Below are 21,009 nucleotides of genomic sequence, written 5' to 3'. Positions count from 1 at the left end.
GAACTGGTGCTGTCAAGCTCCAAAATGCCAAAAAAGCACTATAAACGTAAAGTGGTTCATATGACTCACACAAGCACTTTATTCCAAGTCTTCTGAAGCTATACAGTAAACCAAAAATAATTAAATTCCATTTATGCACTGGGCATGTTGCTGTCCAATGCCACTCCCACCAGTCTGCTCCTTGCTTTGGTAGAAAATACCTCTTAGCAAGCTTTTAGTCATAATGGTGTTGACTTGTATTGTGCCAGGGTGCAAGAATTCAAAGAGTAAACGTTTAGTGGGAGTGAGTTCAGTTTCCATTGAAGGATCCTGTGCGCTGTAGGCAGCAGATAAAGGCTGCTGAGAAGAATGCCACAACAGAAAATATGAAAAACCTCAGGGTTTGTAGACCACCTTTAAAACGGGATGACCACGAACACAGTGCTTTATGCCAAATGGAGGGGGAAAACTGAAAGAAACTGCCGTTCTGTCAGTTCCGCCTAAGGCAAAACGCTGTCAGGAACAAGTAAGAAAGCTGTTGCCATGTTCCATTTTTACCATAATGCTGTATAAAGAGTAAACAAAGTAAAAATACATTTTTTCATTGATAAACCTACCCTTACATTAACTGTTCTGTTTATAACCCTCTGTCCATCCGAATGTCTGTGGGCAGTGATACAAAAATGTGGATTTGTTGAATCTGTAGTTTTCCTGAAAGCTCTTCAGCTGTCAAAAGTGATGCATTTTGCATCATCCTGTGGAAGAAGTCATGATGAAAGCTTGTTTCCACCACGGTATAAAAATATAAAATGGTTGCAGCTTTTTATCTCTTTTCCTCACAATTTCAAGTTTATACCTCACAATTCTGACTTTTGTTCTCACAATTCCGAGTTTATATCTCGCAACACAGACTTTTTTCTCGCAATTGTGTTTATATCTTATAATTCTGTATTGTTCTCACTGTTTTGAGTTTATGTCTCACTTTTTTGACTATTTCTTGCAATTCCAAGTTTATCTTGCAATTCAGACATTTTTTTTTTTCCTGAAATTGCAATAGTTTATATCTCTTTTTTTCCATGGTGGAAACCAGCTTCCATACAGAATAGAGTGACCAGAGCTATGTGAAGACGGTCTGCATTCATTAGCCTCTGAGAGATGGAAATATGCCTGAAAATGAAACATTTGATTTAATGTTGCGTTTGATAAGAGGCTCAAATTACTCAAGCTTGTGTTCTTGTTTAACCTAGAATTTATTGTGTTTGGCTGCATAATGTATCTTAATATGTAAGTGTGGCTGCTCATGTGTGTTTATTGATTAAGCATTAAGGGGAAATTGGAAATATCACAATGGTGTGGTGATCTATTGGCTTTCAAAGGCGGAGATGCCACTGCAACACTCTCAACAGAAGCGCTATTGTTATTATTCTTAATTGATTGCCATAAACCTGCTTCTGAAATTATGGAAAATATCATTTGATTCTAATATACAAGCTGTAATAATTATAAGGGATCCAATAGCAGTCCATCTCAGCAGATTCAGAGGCTAAACAAATTAGATTTTCTTCTTAAATTGCATTGCAAACCATCATGATGACATGGATGAAAGAAAAATATCTTATATACTCAAGCACTTCCATTTATAAAACCACCTAAAATTACTTTGGAATTTTTGCACCAGCACATGCAAAAAAATAATGACTGCATCTTTTCTCTTAAAGACCACTAGTTGAGACTTCATATACCAAATGACTATTTCATGACTATTTTTCACCCTTTTTCTTACTCTTGCATTTAGGCCATTTTTGCTGCTATACCTTTAAGACATACAGTATATGTAAATGATCTCTGTTTTGATTGGCTTATCCTAAAGGGTATCTATTATGCCCTTTTACAAAGTCTTGACTTTTGGCTCTACAAATTTAGCTTTTCATGCTTGAGTGTTCAAACACATTTTTTTTTTTTTTTTTTCACATATTTGACATTGTTGCAGCACCTCTCTCCCTTCCCAGTCTGTCAGTAACACTGTTTAATTCCTGTCTTTATGAAGTCTGTTGTGATTGGTAAACACAGAGGTTTTGGGGAATGCCCTGCCTTTTAAACATAACCATGAGTTTCAACACAGTACTAACTCAACTCAACAAGGCCCCGCCCCCTTTATCTTATGTATGTCTTGGGCAGGAATTATTTAAATGAGGAATATTGTGACGTGTTTGTTCTCGGAAGAAAACTCAAGACTACAATGGAGAGGTTTCAGGGAGTTCAGAAACAGCACATATATTATATATATATATATATATATATATATATATATATACACACACATATATACAGTACATCAGAATAACTCCCTTTGGAGTGGCTTTGTGCTTTGTAACTTTGCAGACCTTTTTATGCTTAAAAAGCAACATTACACCCTAAAGAAAGCTGAAAATGTAAAAAATGTTCGGATGTATTAAAAGATGTTTAGGTATAAGAAAAACTACCAGTTTACGAGTGTGTGTTAGCATACAGTGGCATTTGCTAATATCACATGCCGCACAATGACACCAAATATGTTTGCGTGTCGTTTATAGCTGGGAGCGGAAGGACATGCTCTCTGTCCAACCACGTCGTCCACCGACTGACCCGGGTCCCATCTGCCACAATGCGCATATGTCAGTCCGACAGAGTGTGGCCATTCATCATCTGTACTGATAACACCCGTCTGCACTCCTCTTCAACACCCGCAGTCCCAGAATGGGTGCTTTTTGCAGATAATAAAGTGTAATATATTCAGTCATGACTGACAACTTCAAACTTGACTTCAAAGGGCCTAAATATATTATTGGGTGTTTCTTCAACTACTGAAACTTCTAAGCCCCAGGGGATAATTATTATTAAAACTAACATTTTTCTCTATCTTTTTGTTATACTGTATGAAGGTCACATTTAAAAAAAAATATTTTTTTTAATTTAATCATTTAGCAGTCGTTTTTATTCAAAGCGACTTACAAATGAGGAGAACAAACAAAAGCAATCAAACCAACAATAGGGCAACAATATGCAAGTGCTATGACTAGCCCCCGTTAGTCCCAGTTAGTTTTTTTAATAGTAAGTGTTAGTATTAATGGGTCAAGTTGATGAAAATGATGCATCTTCAGCCATTTCTTGAAAATGGCTAAAGAATAAGCAGCTCGGGTTGAGTTAGGCAGGTCATTCCACCAGCTTGGAACAGTCAAAGTAAAGGTCAGTGAAAGTGATTTTGTTACTCTTTGGGATGGCACCACAAGATGCTGTTCACTTGCAGAACGCAAGCTTCTGGAGGGCACATAAGTCTGAAGTAGTGAGTGTAGGTATAGGGGTGCAGAGCCAGTGGTTGTTCTGTAGGCAAACATCAGTGCCTTGAATTTGATGTGAGCGGCAATTGGCAACCAGTGCAAGTTTATGAAGATTGGTGTGACATGCCTGCCAAGAGAGTATAAAATTGTCCAGTCTGGATAAAACAAGAACTTGGACAAGGAGTTGTGTAGCATGCTCCAATAGGAGGGGCCTGATCTTTCTAAATCTGATGAGGTGTTGGGTTGGCTGAGAACACAAGTGGTCCACAAGTGGTCCTTCATCCAGCTAGAAATCTCTGTCAGGCAGGCTGGGATGTCAGGCAAGCATCTGGCTGGAATGAGAGGTAGAGTTGTGTGTCATCAGCATAGCAGTGAAAGGAAAAGCATGTTTCTTAATGACAGATCCCAGCGATGACATGTATGGAGAAGAGAAATTGTCCAAGCACTGAGCCCTGAGGTACCCCAGTAGCAAGATGTTGCAACTTAAGACACCTCACTCCTCCAAGACACCCTGAAGGACCTACCTAAGACTTGAACCATTGTAGTGAGGCTCCTGAGATGCCCTTCGTCATGAGGTTTGATAGGAAGATCTGGTGATTAACTATGTCAAAAGCAGCAGACAGATCCAACAAGCTGAGTACTGAGGATTTGAAAGCTTCTCCTGCCAGTCTCAGAACCTTAATAACTGAAAGCAGGGCAATCTCAGTAGAGTGGCTGCTTTTGAAACCAAACTGGTTGTTGTCCAGGAGGTTGTTCTGTGTAAGAAAGGTAGAGACTTGGTTGAACACCACTTGTTCAAGTGTCTTAGCAATGAATGGAAGAAGGGATACCTTCTTTAGATTTAGAGTAGGTTTCTTGAACCACTTTATACTTTTTATTAGGGCTGCATGATATATCGCACAATACGAAAAATAAAATTGAACTTGAACGCGATTATCGCTTAAACGCGATTCTTAGTGCGATTATGAATTCGCAAAGTTTGTGATTGTTTTTTATGTGCGACTTGTCAGTGAATTATGGCTCCAAATGCTAATCCATCTGAAAGCACTGCGAGTTTGAGTCGCTTATAATGTACATTTGAAAAAGCAACAAGCGTCAAACTTCTTTTCAGACACGAGAAGCATTTATTAACATCTTGTCCAGCAAAAGACAACATTTAATAACATGTTTTTACTCCAAACTCACTTCATAATGACAGTTGAGCGTCCTTCTGTGAGATGATTTGGCTTCTTACACAGAATAAGGCAGTCGTGTGTTTATTAGTCAAGTTTAATCAATCAAAACATTTCAATTTTCTGTTTATTCAGCTACAGCGATATAATGCGTGTTCTCTTCTTCTGCTGCAGGGCATATTTTGAGTTTCTGCGCAAGAGCGCCCTCTGGCTGTAAGATGGAGAAGCATTTACTACTGATCACAGAGCCGTACAACTCTCGCAGCCTTTGCCATATAGCGTGCGATTTTATCGCGATATATCGTGCAGCCCTACTTTTTATGCCATTTAACATTTATTTTTTTATTATTTTACTCTTGTCCCAGACACAAATTTCTAATAAAAATCTAAAGAATGAAATATATTTGTCATTTCAATATTTTTGTGTGAAAATACTGAAGTTTTATATATTTACTTATCTTTATATTTTCCATATATCTTTGTAAAAATGTGTTTTATCACTAGTTAAATGTTTACTTATTAGGGAGACAACCTTGCGAGTGATGAAACGTGAAACATTATATGATGAAAACAAATCTTTATTTTTCATTGATTTACTGATTGAACATCATTCCTTCTTTTGCCCAATTATGCAAAAAGTGTGAAAATATGATTTAACTGTTACAAAAAATGTGACACTGATGTATCAGTTTGATTAAATTTGAGGAAAATTTCAGGAAAATTCTGGTAAAATTTTGTTGAATTTGAGGAATCCTGTAATTCATTCACATTCATTCATTCATTCATTCATTCATTCATTCATTCATTCATTCATTCATTCATTCATTCTTTCTTTCATCTTTTTTGTTGAGACTGCCCTTCTTTTTTAGCATCCTTGAATGCATTCAATACAAGTGTCTAAGTTACTTTTCAATTGTAAAATTGTTGGAAGAAGTTTTTTGAAATTTTCAAAGCATCTTGTCCTACAATAGAGAAAAAACACCTCCGTATCATAAAGCATTCAAACAATGTCAAAAGTAAATTCAAAGAGATTCACCTATTGTCATCTCTTCAAAAAGGATCTTTGGTATGAAGCAAATCCCCAGTTCCTCGCCTGAAAAGATCTGACATAAAAACGGATCTGAATGTCCTTCAATGCATATTCTTGTACATTTTGTCTATTTCTTTTCATTTTTTAATTTTATAAACTTATTTCATTATTAAATTGATTGCATTTTTTGTGCTAGTGTATTCATTTAATAAAACATTTAAAAACAGGACTGTGTGTATCTTTTGTTTAATCAAATAAATACAAACTTAACTTTTTAAAATGTATAACTTATATAGGTCTATGAATTTAATTGTTTATGTATTGTATGTATATATTTGCAATTGACTTATTTACCTTGTAATAATTTAGTTGTATTTAAAAATCTTGTAGTAGTTCCTACTAAATAGCCTTTAGTACTCTTGACATACAGAAAGAAAGAAAGAACTGGCTTGTCCACACAATGTCAACGAACCAGTTTGCTACTTCCTCAACGACGCAGGGACACACTAGATGATTCTGAGGGATTTTAGCAGTATTTTTGGAACATCAGCATCCTCTCAGATGCTAAACGTAAACAAACAACTCTGCATTGCGCGCGGCTCTCGCCGGAAGTCTCCTCAGGGCGCCTCGCCTCCCACTCTGCGTGCATTCAAGGCTGCTTGCATAAGCAGGATCAAATTCATCTGGTGCTATAAGAAAACATCGCTTTCCAGCTCACTGCCAGCATCAAAGCATCGCTCACAGCTCAACCTGAGCGCTACCTGACTGAATGCCCTCCGAATCCTCCGTATAATAGCCTTATTCTCAACAGCAGCTCTGCGTAGGATGATTTCCATTTTGTGAAGCGCACTAGCGCCATCTGCTGTCCTCCGCTTGAAAAGCAGTGAGAAAAACGCTACGTGACGCAAAGATGACTTGATATATGTGATGTCATGTCAAGTTTCTTAGCAGCTTCGTCATTTTCACGAGGCATCAGGATGCAGGGATGCTGGGAATCCTGGCAGGCAAGCCCTTGCAGTATTTCTTGAAAGCATTTTTATTTGTTTGTTGTTTGAAAAGAGCTGAATTTATCATCTTGTTTTCAGCAACAGGTGGAGAATACATTACTAACGCGAGGTGACCCAGTAACATCAGAATTCTTTCTGAAAGAAAATGTGAGAGGTATTTACATGTGTTAAAGGGTCACCCAAAAATGAAAATTCTGTCATTAATTAGACCCTCGTGTCGTTCAAAACCTGTAAGACCTTCGTTCATCTTTAGAACACAAATTAAGATATTTTTGATGAAATCCGAGAGGTATATGACTTGTCCATAGACAGCAATATAACCACCACTTTCAAGGCCCAGAAAGGTACTAAAGAGATAGTTAAAACAGTGGTTCAACCTTATTGTTATGAAGTGACGAGAATACTTTTGTGCACAAAAACAAAAAAATAATGACTTTATTCAACAATATCATCTCTTCAGTGTCATTCTCATGCATTGTTTATGTCCAGCTCTTCCAGGTTCTACATCAGAACGCCGACTCATTATTGTCCGGCTCCAACATCACACGCATGCTAAACCAGCAGGAACTACCAGTGACTTAAAGGATTAGTTCACTTTCAAATTAAAATTTCCCGATAATTTACTCACCCCCATGTCACCCAAGATGTTCATGTCCTATCTCTTCAGTCAAAAAGAAATGAAGGTTTTTGATGAAAACATTCCAGGATTTTTCTCCATATAGTGGACTTCAATGGCCTCCAAACGGTTGAAGGTCAAAATTACAGTTTCAGTGCAGCTTCAAAGCATCCTACACGATCCCAGACAAGAAATAAGGGTCTTATCTAGAGAAACCATCACTTATTTTCTACATTTTTTTAAAAAAAAATTGTATACATCTTAACCATAAATGCTCATCTTGAACTAGCTATCTTTTTCCAGCAGTTTAGACACTGCTAAGTGTATTACTGCCCTCCACAGGTCAAAGTTTGAACTAATTGTTATATACTTGCACTAGCATATTGTATATGGCAATTTAGTTCAAACTTTGACCTGAGGAGGGCAGTAATACACTTAGCAGTGTCACACTGCTTGAATTCAAATAGAGAAGAAGAAGAGAGCTAGTTCAAGATGAGCATTTATGGTTAAAATGTGTAAAATTTTATATATATATATCTATATATATATATATATATATATATATATATTTTATTTTTTTTAAATGAGTGATGGTTTCTCTAGATAAGACCCTTATTCCTCATCTGGGATCGTGTAGAATGCTTTGAAGCTGCACTGAAACTGTAATTTTGACCTTCAACCGTTTGGATGCCATTGAAGTCCACTATATGGAGAAAAATCCTGGAATGTTTTCATCAAAAACCTTAATTCTTTTTCGACTGAAGAAAGAAAGACATGAACATCTTGGATGACATGGGGGTGAGTAAATGATCAGGAAATTTCATTTGAAAGTGAACTAATCCTTTAAGTGTATGTTGATTGGCTGAACGCACGTGGAACACCGGCACCCGCTATTTTTAAAAAGCCATGTACATATACAGTTTATAGACTTGGCTATATATTTACTCCACAGACTAACTCTACGAACATGGAAAACGATAGATGGACCTCTCGATTTAAAGAGAAAATCCAACACAACTTTGAAGGGACCAAGCGAAACATAACTGTCTTCTTTGTCTTTTTTCTTTGTATTACAGTTCTATCTAATAAGATGGAGAATGTGAGCGCTGTGCGCTCTGGCATTTTCATCACTGTCACAATAAAGATCCGCCGCGCCATCGAAATAAAAGTCACAACAACGAGCACAGCTTAAGTCACTTCATAGTTCCTACTGGCGGTACAAATGCCACCAGGAAAACGGCCCTAGGGGAACTATTAGTTGTCGGGGAACCACCCTGGTGGTTAGTTCCTAGAACTACCTGGTGCGAAAGTCCCTATGAATGACAGAAATTTTATTTTTGGGTGAACTAACCCTTTAAATTTCGAACTATGCTAAGCTTGTTAGGCAGTTCAAGTACAGTGTAGCATAGCATAGTCAACCAGGCTTTACAACTTTGGTACGTATATAAATATTTGAGCGTTGTACCATTAAAAATTATTGAAAATAATTACACTTTATTAAGTTAGCCAATTATTTAGGCATTTATTTTGTTGAAGTCTAATAATTTTATTTGGGAACAAGAATGAAAGATTCACACTGTCCAAATAACAAAGCCTGTGATGCTTCCCAACCTGTCCAAAGCCTCAGAGTTGTATGAGCCCCCTCATAAAACACCTTCATTCAGCCATCAACAGGATCAGCTGGGTGTCCAGACAGGATATTGCCTCTCTTTGCCCCACACAGAACCTGGTTCCACTCAGAGAGCGTGAAGTCTTCAAGTTTCTATACTATCCATTACATTTCATGGAGGGAAGCCACCAATACTGCCGTCTGGAAAGAGACAACGTCCTGCTCCGTGGGGCAGAACATTGGAACCGCAACCGTGGCGCCCTGTGATTGGCTGGCCCATGCCTTTTAACAGCAGTGGGATGTCAACATATATCTTGTGGGTCACTAAGATTTGGTTCAGTAGAACCAGGAAAGAAAGACCTGAAAAGGAAAGATGAACTCATAAAACAATTAGCCTACTGAGATTTTGAGAATAAATTTAGCATTATTTCATCTCTATTAGTAGTGGCAAAGTATGGGCGAGTAATTCAACTATTAGGTTCAGATGGTTTGTAATAGCGTGTTTAAAACAATGATTTACTGTTTATTAATAGTTTTCAGTATTGAATGAAGTATTTTGTTAAATCAACATTATTCATGCTTTTCCACAATCATTTATTTATTTTTTTTCACTGAGCATGCCACAATGCATTCTGGGATTGCATTCTTTGTGAACAATGCAAGTGATGCTGCCTGAAATCAGCTTATGAGAATTGAGAAGTCATTGTGTCAGGTGACATTTCAAATCCAAATATACATCTAAGGCACTTGTTACATCATCTTATTTATTTCATTCCACCCATAATGCAATGCGGTCCTGAGGGAGTCATGTTGTACAGGTGAAAATGAATTAAATTATTAAACTATCATCTGTCAGGTAGGCTAAGTGTTCAGCGGTGGTTTTCTAATCCACATTTCCTTTCCAGGGACGACTGTGTGCCAACACCTATAGTAGAAGAGAATGTGAGAGATAGAATGAAAGATGCTTTCTAAAGGTGTTCACAATAAATACGGTAATGTGGTATAATTGTAATAAATAATTGTATTATTCATGTTAGTGTTACCAAGAAGGTTTGCAGTAACTTCATCTAGGTTTCATCTTCCAGCCCTGTCAGTTTCTCTGAAGACTGATCATATTCAACTCCTCTACTATTACCTGTGAAGTGGAAAGCGATAAAGTCACTTATCATCTCCTATAGCCATAATCCTCCCCATAAAAGAAACATAAAAGAGAAAAAGCACTCATGATGGCCTCAGTCTAGAGCTGTAGCTCTTCTTCATTTCCTCAGTTTGAGTTCAATCCTTAAACAAAAGATAAACGAGTAATCTTTATATTATCTTAAAAGTGTTGTTTCACCTTAAAATGAAAAAAATCATCATTTACTCACCCTGGTGTTGTTCTAATGCTGTATGCCCTTCTTTCCTTTTCTGACCACAAAAGGAGATTTTTAAAAAATATACCCCGCTCACATTCATCCATAATGACATTAATAGAGACCAGCAACAGGCTTTTTAAAAAAAGACACAAAAGAATCACAGAAAGATCCCGTGCGACACGTGCCGTATATTCCAAGTGTTCTGGGGGTATGTACGGTGAAAAACAAAATGAAATTCAATGCATTATTTAACAAAAATCATGACCTTGGCTGTTTTCTTCAGTGCTCGACTGCACGTTCATGAGACTATAAAAATTAACAATGTATAGCCTACAGAGAGAGAGAGAGAGAGAGAGAGCAAAAAGAGACATTAATAGCCTATTGATTACAAAAAAATAAACTGATACTGAACTAAAACTATTGTTTAAAATAAAAACCTAATGCTGAGATGCAAAAAATGGAGAAAAAATCCTTAAATTCAGATTCTGTAATGCAGAGCTGTATTCATTTAATGTTCTGTTTATGTGTGTAGCCTACTTGGCAGTCAATCCTGATTCCTTTAAGGGTTTTATCTTTTGCATTGATCTTAGGCAAATTTGGAAATAAAAAATAAAGTGATAGGAAGAATATTTGTCATAATATCAGTTTTGTCATTCCAATAAAATATCTAAATATCACACGCACTGCATGAGCAGAGCATTTATCACTTATGGAATGGCTTGACATTGATGTATTTCCTATTGAAACAGATATTAAGTTTGAGGAAAGGAAGAAGAAGAAGAAGAAACAAGTATATATACCAATGAAATCTCACTTTGGAGAATACCCACCCCTCACCCCCTTTTATTTATTTAATTTATTTATATTATATATATATATAATATATATATATATATATATATATATATATATATATATATATATATATATATATATATATATATATATAATATATATATATATATATATATATATATTGGCGCGTGTGTGTGCGTTTATAATGTAATTTAACTGTGAAGGTGTTTTAGTGATACAAGTACATTAATAGAGCTTTTGAAGCATGCTGGCGAAATCTTAGACAGCAAAAAAAAAAAAAAACCCATTTGAAAACTCTGGCTTTAATGATGTGTGTTGTTTCAGCACCACGGACAGCGCTGATAATGTATTGCTGCCCCCTACTGGAGACCTCAGACTGAGCATTTTCACTTTTTATTTTACATATAGTCAGAATTGTTTCCCAATACGATTTTATAAAAATGGGTAAGAATTGATTAATTTACATTATACTGAATTTGTTATGTGTCATAGCAGCTTTTGGCTCGTTTGAATTTCATCATAAATCTCCAGTGCTTACAATATAATTCACTACAGAATTCAACTTAATTAATAATTCTATTTTGCATAATTAAATTGACAGCTTATTTGTAATATTAGTTACATGACAATTAAGCAGATTTATCCCTATTTATACTAATTTATGCTTTATGGTGGTTGTACTTCCTATAATTTATGCTGATTTGACTCTAACCATTAGGTCTGAACAGAATGATTCTAATAGGCTACCGATGCCACATTATGTTCCTGAGATTCACCTTGTTTGACAGCAGAGAGCAGTAAAGCCCTGAATTTTCATAAAATAGGGCTGGATGAAAAAAACGTATATATTATGATACTATGGCACTGAATGAATATATACCATGGTCATTCTAGCAAATACCAACAGATAAAAAAATAAATAAATAAAAAATAAAAACCTGACTGTCCCTGTTAGATGTCATATGGGCCATGTTTGGATCTTCCAACAGGGCAGTGATCCAAAACAAACATCAAAATCAACACAAAAATGTGTCACTGAGCACAAAACAAGCTTCTTCAATGGCCGTCCCAGTTCCCTGAACTGAACCCTAGAAAACTGAAGATGAGAAGTATCAACATGGAGCTGGGAATCGGAAGGATCTGGAGAGATTCTGTATGAAGGAATGGTCTCTAATCTCTTTTCATGTGTTCTCAAAACTCATCAGACAAAGACTCGGAAAAGACTCAGAGCTGTTATCTTGGGAAAAACAGGTTGCAAAAAGTATTTAATAAAAGAGGGCAAATAATTGTACCCAACGTGTTTAGGAGAAAAACATCTATTTCATAATGTGATTATTAATGTAATGTATTATTTTGTAAATAATATATTATTTTGCTATATACTTTTAATCGTGTATAGCAAAGAAGACAAAAACGAGTTCGGAGTTTTTGGGACTCGGGAGCGTAACATGCCACCGTACTTCAGACTGCAATATCTACCTTACTTTGCAACTTTTTTTCCTGCATGTGCGAGACTTCAGATTCATTAGCTGCTAAAGGTAGAAGAATAACAAAGTGCAGTGAACGGTAACACTATAGTATTTGTGCTACAAACCAGTTTATGATAATATAATGTGATAACCACCACTTTGCAATATCAAGCAGCATAACGGACCGTTTACATCTAAAATAGAAGGAAGCGAATGACACCAGAAGTTCGCATATTCAAGTAAACGATCGCACTCCTCTCAAAGGTGGATAATTAATGTACCATACGCTAGATATAACTGATGCACTTCTTACCTTTACCTCTAGAGGGAAGCATTAGGCCTATACAATTCAACATAAACTGATGCCTCTCGTTTAGGCTACATCTGTGTAATATGCTTGAAACTGAGCTCAGATTTGTATTGCTCAATAAGATTATAGATTATTTTGAAAATTTTATATATTATATATATATATTATATATATATATATATTTGCCCAACCTGCTGGGTAGTTTTATTTAACTCAACTATTTTTTAAAAATTACTGTATAACTTGCTTAAAATGAACCAAAATATGTTGGAAATTATTATTAAGTTTTATTAATTAAACTTAATTATTATTAAGTTTAATTAATAATAATTAAACAATAAAGATTCATTAAATTGCTTATTAATAAATGTTCACCTTTTGATTATTATTGTTGCCTCTAGTAATTGTGTGTCTGATTTTAATTTCCAATGTATTTTGTGTTCATTTTAAAGGGTTAGTTCACCCCAAAATGAAAATTCTGTCATTAATTACTGGCCCTCATGTCGTTCCACACCCGTAAGACCTTCGTTCATCTTCGGAAGACAAATGAAGATATTTTTGATGACAGAATGCTGTCAGATTTCCTTCCATAGACTGAATTTGTAACTTCCACTTTGACACTTCAAAACTTCATAAAGAGATCAGAAAACTGTTCCATATTAATCGAATGGTTTAGTCCAAATTTTCTGAAGAGAATCGATCACTTGTTATGACAAACAGATTTATTTAGGCTTTTACTCGCATGTAAACACTGATCAGTGAACATAAGCAGAAGCTCAACCAAACCTGAATGACACACAAGAACAAACCTCTTCCGGAAGCTCAAACATGCTGCATAACCAATGAGGTTCATTCTTCATTCATGTTCATTGATCTTCCGGAAGAGGTTTGTTCTTGTGTAAAAGCCTACATTAAATCTGTTCATTATAACGATTGTGATTGATTCTCTTAAGAAAATTTGGACTAAACCACTCGATTCATATGGATCAGTTTTCCGATCTCTTTATGAAATTTTTGAAGCGTCAAAGTGAAAGTTACAAAGGCAGTCTATGGAAGGAAATCTGACGGCATTGTCATCAAAAATATCTTAATTTGTGTTCTGAAGAAGAACAAAAGTCTTAAAGGTGTGGAACGACATGAGGGTGAGTAATTAATGACAGAATTTTCATTTTGGGGTGAACTAACATTTTAAGCCAGCCATTTTAAACAATAGTTGGGTTAAATAAAACTGCCCAGCACGTTGGGCAAACATTTAACCAAACCGCTGGGTTTGTGCATTTTCAACCCAGCATTTTTTAGAGTGTATGCAGGACTTGAACTATCAATTTACAATATTGCATTGCAAAATGTAAATACAAAAAAAAAAAAAAAAGTTATGTGGATTTTGTAAATCTTTCAGATATCTTTCTGCCATTCACCTTGACTTTTCTGTCACAGGCCCTGAGGTTTCTCCCTGTTCTGTGTCCCAGGGGCCCATATACTCTCAGCCAGGCTGTCGGGCCTGCAGCAGGCAGATCATGTCACGTCCCAGAGCATATTGATCCAGGTTCAAATTTGCTGTCGTTCATCTATAAATACACACAGGGTGCTATCGGTGGCCTGCCTGGGGAGGGAAGATTCTCTCGCTGCCAGATCCTTTGTCCCATCCTCCTGCCCTCAGATGAGGCTATTTTTGAAGGCGATCTATAAGCCCCAAGCACCCCGCTGGCCTGGGGTTCAGTTTCTAGGCAGTAGATCAATGGAAAGCTGCAGAACTAAGCGTAGTGAGAGTGGAATGGGAAGATGCTCTGCTTTTTATTCCACCCGCAGATTCAAGACCCTTTTCTTTTCTCTCCACATTACACTGCAGGGTTAAATCAACTAGTCTTTTATCTATCTGTCATAAAAAAGAAAGAAAAACAGAAAAAAACAATCTCATTCAAAGCTATTGCTTTTACATGAAACGTTTACATTTCCAGTACAATATACATTTGGATAGACACTGAAGTGTAAAATATCAACAGACTGCACACAGTCTTAAGTTGCCCAAACAAAATGTTGACAATGAAACACAAATTGATATTAATTTTAAAAAATACAATTACAATTAACTGTATTGTATTGTACACTAAAATGCACCATCATATCATCATACCGTAGTTATATAAAAGTGCTGACATTGAAATATACAATATCAAGAGAATTAAGTCGTTTATGAAAGCATTTAGCTATTAGATTTTAACACTGAAAATTACAATATACACCATTAAGTTTGTTTTAGATACTAACACTAAAACATAAAACAGCGATGTATTGTAATTTTTTAAGGTTGTCTGTGCATAAACAATGTTGACACTCATGATATCGAAGTATTTTGTCATTATTTGTACATATAAAAAGTTAAGGTTTTAAATGAAAACTTTAAAATGCATAATATATCATAAAAGTTCTGTAAAATTCTTACACTAAAGCATTTAATATCAACATATTATACATCTCTAAATTAGTTCTGTTAACCTAAATGAAAAAAAAAAAAAATACTAAAGCTAAAATTTACAATTTTGATGTATGTATCAGTCTATTAAAACTTACAATGAACAGTAAGTTTTAAAAATATGTTTTAGTAAGTAAGGTAAATTTATAATGAGATATTGGGTATTAATAACAAAAATTTCAACATACTGTATGTCTTTGTTGATCTGACATAAAAAGCTGACATTGAAATGTATAATAACGCACAGTACTAAACGTCTCTAAAGTTTTGATTAGGCATTCGATTTTAACACTGAAAATTACAATATAAGCACTGTATGTGTATGTACTGTACGTCTCTAAAAGTATTCATTTGTAAAAGGGTTAATATGCCAATATCAACATATTTCTTGTTGTTTAAATTGTTTGTACGAAAGAGTTTACATTTTAGATGCAGACACGAAAACATACAATATCAATATATTGTAAATATCTAAATGTCTCCCATGATTCTGAACAGAACTAAACAAAATAACAAAATAAATAAAATGTTAATTGGTGCAGTCTATTTAAAATGTTTCATCTTAATGAATTGTTTAAAAAAAAATGGTTTGAATGAATGATTCAATGACTCACTCACTTGTTTTATTACTGGATGAATGAACGTTTTTTTGAACGAATCTCTTGAATGAATGATTCAATGACAAATACATTTTTTAACAGTCGCTTGTTGCCACCTGCTGGTGTAAAGATGTAATCAATATAATCTTTATTTGAAGTGCCAAGTTATTTTCAAAAGGTGATTTGCTCTATTTTCATCGCTACCGTAGACAGATCAATGTTTATATCAGAACTACAAACTTTTATCTCAGGACTTCTGTAATAATATGAATATTTGTAACACAGAAATAACGATACTGCGTGGTTGAAAAGACTGTTTGTGAAGCCGTTTCCCCTATACAAGACAACTGTGCTCTCTGGGTCAGCACCAACACAGATTTGAATGTTCCGGTGTGATTTTGTCAAAGGTTTAACATACAGGCAAATCGTTGACATTTAGGAATGAGATCACGTGGGTGTTTGAAATGAAATCACAATCTTTTAACGATTAATCGTGAAGCTCTAATACAATGATATTGTGTCTTTCATCCATTTAAATATACAGTAAAAAAAAAAAAGAAAAGAAAAAAAAGGTCTGCTAGAAGCAAACTTCATGTACAAAATCTTCATATACTACCAGAATCATTATGGATGTTGAAACTGAAAACTGAAATCCTTAAAAAAAAACTCGTTTACGAACCTGTAATGGAGGTAATTTGGCATCTTGGTCTTATCTTTTACAAACCTTATTACAAGGTGTATATAAGTACGCTGTTAAATCACCGCTTTTTAATTCAAGGCCGCTGGGGCAAAGGCGATGCAGCCCAGTGAAGCCAAGATAACAGGAGGCCTTTATAATCGATCCTTCATTGCTGTGCACCCACCTTAACCAAAGACTCTTTCACAGCAAAAACATTGGCAAACACAGGTCAATAAGTCCAAGGTATGCAATAATTTCAAAGCAGCTTGGTGCTGACATTTCTTTAATATACGATGTTATGCCATCCTTATGCCAGGGAGAGGGAATTAAGAGTGAAGTATGCTGGGAGCTGGGTCAGGAAGAAAGGCAAGTTCAAAGAGCATGCATCCTCCGGATACAAACACCATTTCTTATTTACAGCATTCAACTGGCAAAACCAGTTTTGGAACAGACAGCAGGAATGTTTTGCCCACCAGGTATTGTGCATTGCCAAGGCTGCTGTCATTAAAATTAAATGTGGTACTGTCTGACACAGATATACTAGAACTCTGTAATGTTTGAGATGAACAAATGCTAATAAAATAGAGCACCACAAATCAACTGCCACACAACCAAACACCAAATTCTGTTAAACACTGTCTGATAATGCCAGGGGCATTAAACAAAATATTATATTTATACATGAACAAACAGATTGTTATATTCATTCTATAATCATAAATGTTTCACATAAAATTGATTTTTATTAGAGTTTGGCAGTTTTTCAACTCTGTTACCCATATTTTGGCATAACTGAGTAGTATTAAATGTTGGCTTGATTTTATTTTCTAGCAAACTTAAAAAAAAAATCTAAATATTGGATACAAATATTATTAAAATCCATGGTCAAATGGGGCATTTAAATAAAAATATGTACGAATGGTTAACAGAATTGTAAGAAACAGGGTTGTATGTTTTAATTAAACTGCTAAATGTTAAATAAGGGGAACAAAACCCACAAGTTTCCAAAATACTTTATTCATTCAACTTAATCATTTGACTCTGTTACCAATGTTATAAAAAGAAAACCATCTTATAATAATGTAGATAACAGAGTTGAATTAATGAAGTCAACTTCAACGAGTACAAATTAAGATTTATTTTATTTTTTTTCTAATGATTTGGTTACACCATTTTAAGGTGCACGTGTTACAGTGCAATTACACATTAAAGCACTGAGTATGATAATTAACTACTTACTATAGGGTTAGGATTGGGATTAGGGTTTGGTTTAGGGTTAGTTGCATGTAATTATGCATAACTTATAGTTATTCCTACAGTAACTACATGCAACGTGTAACAAGGACAGGACACAGTAAAATAAAGTGTTACCTAGATTTTACTTACCTTTCATCATGCTGTGGAAAAGTTCCAAATGGCTGTTCAGTGTTCTTTAAAAAGGGTGGAAATCATGTAGTAACAGAGTTGAATGAATGTGGGACACATCTAACTATTACTTGCTTAATAATGAAATATGTTAGTATGTACCCTTGAAAGTGCCTACAGAGTAAGCAAACCAGACAACATTTAGGATAAATAATTTAATGGTAATATTACATCAATACATGTACACTCTCACAAAAGTGAAAGAACCAAAAGTTGCAATGTCCTCTCTTTCTAAACAAAACAAAACATCAACAGTCCTTTAAATATTGCTTAACTAATCTAAAAATTCCCTTTGACAACAATAGCAGATGCCTGAGAGTGGAAACCCTTAAATTAAAGTCGTCAGCACACGCTCACCGCAAACGCACACGCGCACACACACGCACACGCACCCACACACTCACACTCACACACACAATAACAATAGAGAGGGGTCCTAAATTCATATCATGCACCCCCTTTTTAAAAACAATATTACACCACACTGTGAGAAATGCTTAACAGTCCAAATAAGAGAAGTAGTGACCCAAATACTCTTTTGGTTTTGATATTTCATACTTATTATCAGTTCTATGCAGTGTTTGGAAGTTCAGTGGCTTATCGGTCATAACAAATTGGCTGTGTGTTATATAAACAGTCTGTGTGCATTAGTAAGAAGCGAATAATAACTTTGGAAGGAATCCTATACAAGTTGTTTTAACAATTGCGTATTGTATTTTGACAGTCAACGCTGAGGTCCGCCACCAATCTTGGCTCCATCTGTCTCCATCTAATAATTTGTGGATTTTTAAAAATGGGTCACACCACTACACTTTTATTCGGTGTAGAAAATTGCTGTTGTCAATAGCTGAATATCCTTTTATAAGGGAACTGTGGTGAGGCAATGGATTCTGAGTGCAAGTTGCAACATAATCCATTAGCAAAGGATTCTGGGAAAGCTAACCCCATGCACACAACAGCAAAGCACTTAAATCTAGATGTCTGTTGGTGTTCAGTAACAAAAACAGCAGTCTAGGCACTCCTAATGGAACAGACTGAAGGAAAGATCTTAGTATGAAGAAGGCTGAGGCTTTGAGAACATTCACAAACACCATTATAAAGACGGATCAAACGTGAAAGCCATCGGAATGGGAAAAAAAAAACATAGCGGAGAGCAGAACGAACAAGTGTTGGTGCGGAATCAAAGCATTTCTCTAAAACAAACTGTTATCACTGTCCCATGGATCAAACTGCATTTGTCTCCATATAAATTGTTCTGAAATAAACTGGTCTTCTTATCCTGTATGATGCTTTATAAATCCTTAATAAAACACATTTATTACATATACTGTATGACAGGTGTAACAGCTTTGCGTAGATGCATTTCTTTTTGCTTGCTTCTTTTGATGTAGAAAATCATGTACAAGTGATTGTAGGTTCTGCTTAGTGTGATACATATTGTCACCTGTGTCAAATATGGCTGTCAGTTTTGAGTATAAAAATATTAGCAAATACAGAGAGTGATGTGAAAAACTGTCTCACTAGTATCAAGTTTATATATGACTTCATGATATGATACTATTTTAACCAGAGTTTGTGAGAATAGAACAGAAGAGATTATATGAGACTAAAATAAAACAGATGAGAAAGGACAAGATGAGAAGAAATGAGATGAGATGAGACGAGACAAATACAAATGAGAAGAGACTAAACAATGGAAGATGAGATGAGACTAAGAAAAAGAGATGAGATGAGATTAAAATGTGATGGAAAAATAGAAAAGACAAGATGAGATATGAAGGTGAGAGTGGGCAAGATAGACTAGACATGATGTGAGAAAAACAAAGGAGAAAAGAGGAGACTAAAAAAGATGAGATGAAAAGAGAGAAGAAGAAATTAGTTGAAACGGATATTAAGATAAGAAAAAATATGAGATGACAGAGCAAGAAAAAAATGAGGAAAATAGGGGAGATTAAAGGACAGAAGAGAGATGAGACAAAATGAAAACAGATGAGAAGATGAACAATGGCTAAACAAGAGGAGAGAAAATGAGACAAAAGGCAAAATGAGAAGACACAAAGAAAGGAAAAGAAAAGACAGGACAAAACTAAAGTTAGGAGAACAGAGGAGATGAGATGAAATGAAGATGAGAAGAGACAAAATGAGACAAGATGAACTGTGAGGACAGTTGAGAGAAGAGGAGACTAAAATAGATGAGATAAAAGGACAGAAAAGGCGAGGAGATGAACAGAAACTAAAGGAGAGAAGATGAGATGAGACAAAAAGAGAAGAGAAAAGGGACAAGATGAGACAAACCAAGGTGGGTTGAGACTAAAAGGTGATATGAGAATAGAGGAGATGAGAAGGGACAAGATGAGAGAAGGCGAAGTGAGAAAACAGATGAGATGAGAAAAGAGGAGACTATAATATTTGAGACAAAAAGAGAGGAGATGAAATTAGAAAACAGATGAGAACATGAGCCAAGAAGAAATGAGAAGAGACTGAGACAGAGGCAAGAGAGATTAGATGTTTCCCAGCAGTTTTCCTCTCCATCACCATCAGCTTCCTTCAGAAGCACCATGAGCGGGCGGCTCTAAACAGGACCTCATTCATTCATCACAAAGACACCTGGAAGAACTAGTGCCTTGCAAAGCCTTGTTCCATTCATCAGAGGACAAAATGTTAAGATACGCCAACACAGATGGGTAATGCTGGCAGAACCAACAGCAATTGGAGGGTGACCGTATATAGACGTGATGGTCTATGGGTGCAACAGTATGAGTCCAACCTGAATATGTGAAGTCTTTGGGGAAAGTGTACATAATGTCAATGTTTGAACACCGAATGTGTGTGTGTGTGTGTGTTTGTGTGTGTGTGTGTGAAGGGCATACTAAGAGCTGGCTGGTTTGGTGTAGTCATCCACTCCAGTGATAGTGGCCTTGCAGAAGAAGCAGTCCTTGTTATTCATCAAGTGCTGATTGATACAGGCCCTGAAATAAAAGAGGGAGGGAGAGTGACATTTAATCATTTAAAGAGTGCTGAGTCACGTCACAGCATGTGTTATCGTGTGCTACGCTTCACTGGAACGTTGTAAGCGACTCAAACACAAACCACCAAAGTGTTTCGATTTTGAGAGCCAAGTTTTGATGTATACAATCAAACTTATGATATTTG

General features: G+C 35.6%; 1 protein-coding gene across 2 annotated transcripts in view; it reads right to left on the bottom strand.

Annotated features, from left to right (window-relative positions):
* Positions 1–18,023: 18,023 nt before the first annotated feature.
* The window catches only part of LOC137027625 (E3 ubiquitin-protein ligase RNF123), a 198,078-nt gene continuing 195,092 nt past the window's right edge, over positions 18,024–21,009 (bottom strand). For both annotated transcript variants that reach the window (XM_067395870.1, XM_067395871.1), the window contains exon 39: positions 18,024–20,825. In XM_067395870.1, coding sequence (XP_067251971.1) covers positions 20,726–20,825 — 100 coding nt within the window. In that variant the 3' untranslated portion in view covers positions 18,024–20,725. The remainder of the gene's footprint in view (positions 20,826–21,009) is intronic.

This window comes from Chanodichthys erythropterus, chromosome 10, assembly GCF_024489055.1.
Source record: "Chanodichthys erythropterus isolate Z2021 chromosome 10, ASM2448905v1, whole genome shotgun sequence".
NCBI classification, from domain to species: Eukaryota; Metazoa; Chordata; class Actinopteri; order Cypriniformes; family Xenocyprididae; genus Chanodichthys; species Chanodichthys erythropterus.
Note: the sequence above shows the minus strand (reverse complement) of the source record. Positions and strands in the feature narration are given on the sequence as shown.